Below are 4389 nucleotides of genomic sequence, written 5' to 3'. Positions count from 1 at the left end.
GAATGGGAGGTTTGCTAGGAGCTCCCTTGGTGGGAAGGCATCCCCTTGGTGGAGTGTCCTGGGTGACAACTGCCCAGAGAAGCTGTGGAAGTTGTTCAAGACCAGGTTGGATGGGGCTTGGAGCAACCTGGGCTGGTGGGAGGTGTCCCTGGCCATGCAGGGTGGGGGGCTGGAACTGGATGATCTTGAAGGTCCCTTGCAACCCCAAGCATTCTGTGCCATTCAGCAGCTGCCCTGAGGGCTGGTGGCACCCAGCCAAGGCTGCTGAGCCAGCAGCTCAGCTCCCAGAGGTCCAGCTCACTCAGCTGAGCTGGCTCTGAGCAAGGATGGGCCTGGTGCTTGTTCTCCCCAAGGGCTGGCATCCTTGTAGGCACACTCTTGAGGATAATAAATGCTAAGAACTGGCAAGGGAACCTGCTGGTCCAAACCCCTCAGTAGGAAGAGCCCCGTTCAGTCCAGCCCAGCTTTATTTCTTGCTCAGCAGTTCCCAGTGAAGCATCCATCAAACACACCATGTGGGTCTTCCAGTCCTGGACACCTACCACAGAGCTGTGCAGTTCTGGCCACCCATCAGCTGGGTGCCATAATACTCAACACAAGCCTTTCTAATAGTGGGTGGTTTGAATTCCCAGTCACACCAGTTCAGGTTCCCACGTTTGTTCTCCTGGCACTTCCCATCTCCTGCTTGCACGTGTAGCACAGGGTGTGCCAGCTTGGAAGGGCAGGTCAGGAGAAACTGCAGAAAGCATCTGGGGAGAATGAAAATGGGCTGAGCTAAAGATGACAGGTGGGTGTCATACACAAAAGCCCCCACCCCACTGCAGGCTCTCCTGGGGCACCACCAGAGAGGAGAAGGGGAAGCTCTGGGGAGACGGGCAGGACCAAGATCCTTTCTCCATCCCCTAGAGATTGTCCCTTCCCTGCTTCGGTCTGCATTGAGGGCATTTCTGCCTCAGCCTGCCCAAGCATACCATGGAGCCTGTGGCCTTGATATTGTTGCTTCCCTTAGCATCATCAGTACCCACTCCAAGAGAACTCCTGCTGGTTGCTCTGAGCTTCCCTCAGACGCGACTCCCTCCCGCAACCCTAACGTTCCGCTTCTTTCCCCGGGGCCAAGGGACAAACCAGTGGCTGACCTGCCTGGAGGATGGTCTCTGGTCCCTCCCTGAAGCCTACTGCAAGCTGGAGTGTGACACCCCCCCACCAGTGGCCAACGCCAAGCTCCTGGTGCCACGGTGCCTGCAGGGGAACCACGACGTGGGCTCGGTCTGTCGCTACAGGTGCAAGCCTGGGTACCACGTGGCTGAGAACGCAGCAGGCAAGCCAAGAAAGTAAGTCTGGGGTGGCTGTCACCCTGTTTTTTCCTCCCTCCTCTTCTCCTCGTGTGACCAAGAAGAGGTGATGATACACAGGAGAGCCCTGAAGAGGTGGTTTGATAGGTCCGAGGCAGTTTGCTCTGCTCATGCAGGTTTCTGGAGGTAGAAGAGGCTGGTTTAGGTGGGAACAAGGTGCAGGCTCCTCTTGCATGCAGCTGGACAGGAAGTTCATGTGAGTTGACCTAAAGACTGGAAATCTCAACACCCTTGTGAGCTGCTGAAAAAAACCCCATGAAGCACCCAGAGAAGTTGTCTGTGGGCTCCTGGGTAACGAGATGTCATAAGATGCTGGAAAATTCCTGGAGCTGCTGTCGTTCCTGAAAGTGATAAAACCCTAGACCAGGGCACAGGGGGGTGCTGAGAAGGAATGGCTGCCTTTTGTCACGGGGAACATTTTACCCCCTGCACTCATTTTTGTCTCCAGCGTTGGCATTTCAGTCAGAGAAGCTGTTTTTTTGGTTGTTTTTTAACTGATGCTTGAGGGGAAAAACTCCTGGTGATTCAATGACCACCCCCCCCCCCCCCCCCACACATTTTTTTCCTCAGCCAATATCCTGACGCTGGGGGGTAAAGCAGCATTTTGTCTGTGATGCCTCCAGCTGAAGTTCCCACTGGGTTTGGTCACTCAAGACTCCCTTGCACTGGCTGGGTCCTCCCCAGAGTCTTGATCCCAATCCAAATCAGGTAATTATGTGCTAATTGTTTAATGCCCCCTTCCAGCTTTAATTGGATGCAGACTCCATCTCTGCTTTGCTCTAGGGTAGGGGGTTGTTGTGCAGGGGGAAGCAGTTGCCAAATGTCTTGCCTTGTAATGAAGGAAGTGGTTTCTGTAAACAGCTTTTGCACAGTGTCAGGAGCATTTCTTGGGCCAAGGGGAGCTGAGCAAACTCCTGCTTATGGCTGAGATCACAGGGGCTGCTTTGCAAACTGCAGGGCAGCTTTGCATACCTGTGGCATCCCAAGGCACTGAATGTGCCATCAGAGCAATCTCAGCTGGCAGAGCTGGGCTGTCCCAGGGGTGCTGGTGAGGAGGGTGCCCTCCAGGAGGCTCCTGGCACTTCCACGGGGGTCTGAACAGCCCGAGTGAAGGAAAACCCTGCAAAGTGCTTTGACGTGTTCATGTTGACATAGCATTTTTCACATTTGCTATTGTCATTACTGCTAATTCATCCAACAGCTTTTCTGGTCGAGCACGATACGGTTGCAGCAAGCAGGAATTATTACCAGAAACAGCAGATTTATTGCTTTCTTATCGTGCAAATTAACTGCTATGTGAGTGGTCTGATTTAAAGCAAAATCCTTTCCTTGGAAGGGGATGTGCTGATGTGCTTGTCCCATCTGGAGCTCTGTGTGTGCACTCAGCGTGAGTACAAACCCCTTGGCATGTGTCATGAGCTGCAGCTACTAACCAGTAAGCTGGCCAGTCACTGGCTGGATTGCTGGAGATCCTTCTGGTCTGATCTCAGATCTGCCAGAGAGAGAGGTTGTTGCCTTTGCTTGGGCCAGTTTTGTTGGAAAAGGTGATGAAGGGGCTGAAAGGGGCTGGCAGGGGTGAGTTCCTGGTGGGATGGTGAGGGAGCAGGGTCTCAGCTGATGACTTGGACGTGAGGTTTTGGGGTCTCCCAGGCTCTTCCTGGGTTCAGCAATCTGAGTTCTTGATCTGTTGTCTCTTCATTGTCCATCAACCCAGCAGGTAGCAGCTTTGCTGAAGGATTTAATGTGGTACATGAAAACAAGAGTCTCTCTGTGCACTCATGGTTGGAGAGCAGTTAGGTGTGATCCATGGCTGACACTGCAGACTCCCCATGCCAGCTAACCAGCCCAGCCTTGGAAGTTGTCAGGCTCCCTTCAAACTACCCTTCTAGCTCCACTGATTGTGCCTTTTCAGAGAGCAACGGGGCTCAGACTGTTCTCCAGGGAAGCTGTAGAGGCTTCTTTTAGGTGTTCATGGCTTCCCAAAGGACCATCCCATCCTGCTACTGTGTGAAGGGTGCACTCACTTCTTCATGTGACTATTTTAAGTAGCTTGGTTGTTTCCTTCAGGGGCTGCTTGTAGGCACCTTCCTTCAGGGATGGGGTTTGGATCCCCCATGGCCAAGGGACAGTTAAGCTGTGATGTGAGTGAACAGAATCTCCACCCAGCCAAGGCTCAGCATCCTCAACAGCTGCTTTTTTGATCAGCCACCTTCAGTGTCTCACTCACCTCATGAAACACCACAGCTGCCCTGGGGACCCAACCTCAGGAGCTTTCCCCCTGACATGGTGGGGCTACAGTGCCCACCTTCTGCAGGCCTGAACCACAGCTGGGATCCAGTTGTTTCTGTCCAAACCACGATGCTCTTGGACACAGAAGCTCAGATGATTCCCTCACTTCTGTTTCCTTAGTTGAATTTTACTGCAGAGGTCACAACGATGCTTGGAAAGCTCTGCAAGCTCAGTTGGAATTGACTTCCCATAGCATAAGTTGAAGAGAAAAGGGATAATGAAGTGGAAGGGGATGAATAAATCCACCAAATGCCATCTGAAGCAGCTCTCCAGCAGGATATGCTCTAGAGGAGAACAGCAATTCTGACAGGGTTCCAATTTGGGGACCAAAAAGGGGTTGTTTTCCTTGCCCAATGTGGGTGATTCCTTGGAGAGAAGAGGTTTTGAGGTCTCAAAGCTACTTTTGTTAGGGGTTGAGCCCCTTCTACTGACTTGAGGGAGTAAAAGAAAGAAGAACCAGGCAGACAGGCCTTTTCAGGCAGCTTTGGAAGTCTCAGCCTCCATTTTGACCAGAGATCAAAGGAGCACAGCCCAGTCCTCTGAGCTTCTATGGAGGTGTCAGTCCCTCCTCCTCCTCTCCCTTTGTAGGCAAGGGTGGGCTCATGGAGATGGTGAAAGTGGGAGAGGAGGTGGGAGATTATGGAGGATAAGATGGACTGGAAGGAGTTAGAAGATTGGGGTGTGGAAATGCACCAAACAGAGTACAGTGGGCAAAGCAGGACAACCTCACCCAGCAGCATCAGAGTTC

At 52.6% G+C, this 4389-nt stretch overlaps 1 protein-coding gene across 1 annotated transcript in view; it reads left to right on the top strand.

The window, feature by feature from the left end:
- The window catches only part of PAPPA2 (pappalysin 2), a 64364-nt gene that overhangs the window by 37093 nt on the left and 22882 nt on the right, over positions 1–4389 (top strand). Inside the window, exon 14 of the mRNA XM_009994679.1 lies at positions 1118–1331. Within this exon, the coding sequence (XP_009992981.1) occupies positions 1118–1331 (214 nt within the window). The remainder of the gene's footprint in view (positions 1–1117; positions 1332–4389) is intronic.

The sequence above is a fragment of the Chaetura pelagica genome, unplaced genomic scaffold (assembly GCF_000747805.2).
Source record: "Chaetura pelagica isolate M959 unplaced genomic scaffold, ChaPel_1.0 scaffold363, whole genome shotgun sequence".
NCBI lineage: Eukaryota > Metazoa > Chordata > Aves > Apodiformes > Apodidae > Chaetura > Chaetura pelagica.
The sequence above is the reverse complement of the archived record's forward strand: the minus strand, read 5'-3'. Positions and strand labels throughout refer to the sequence as shown.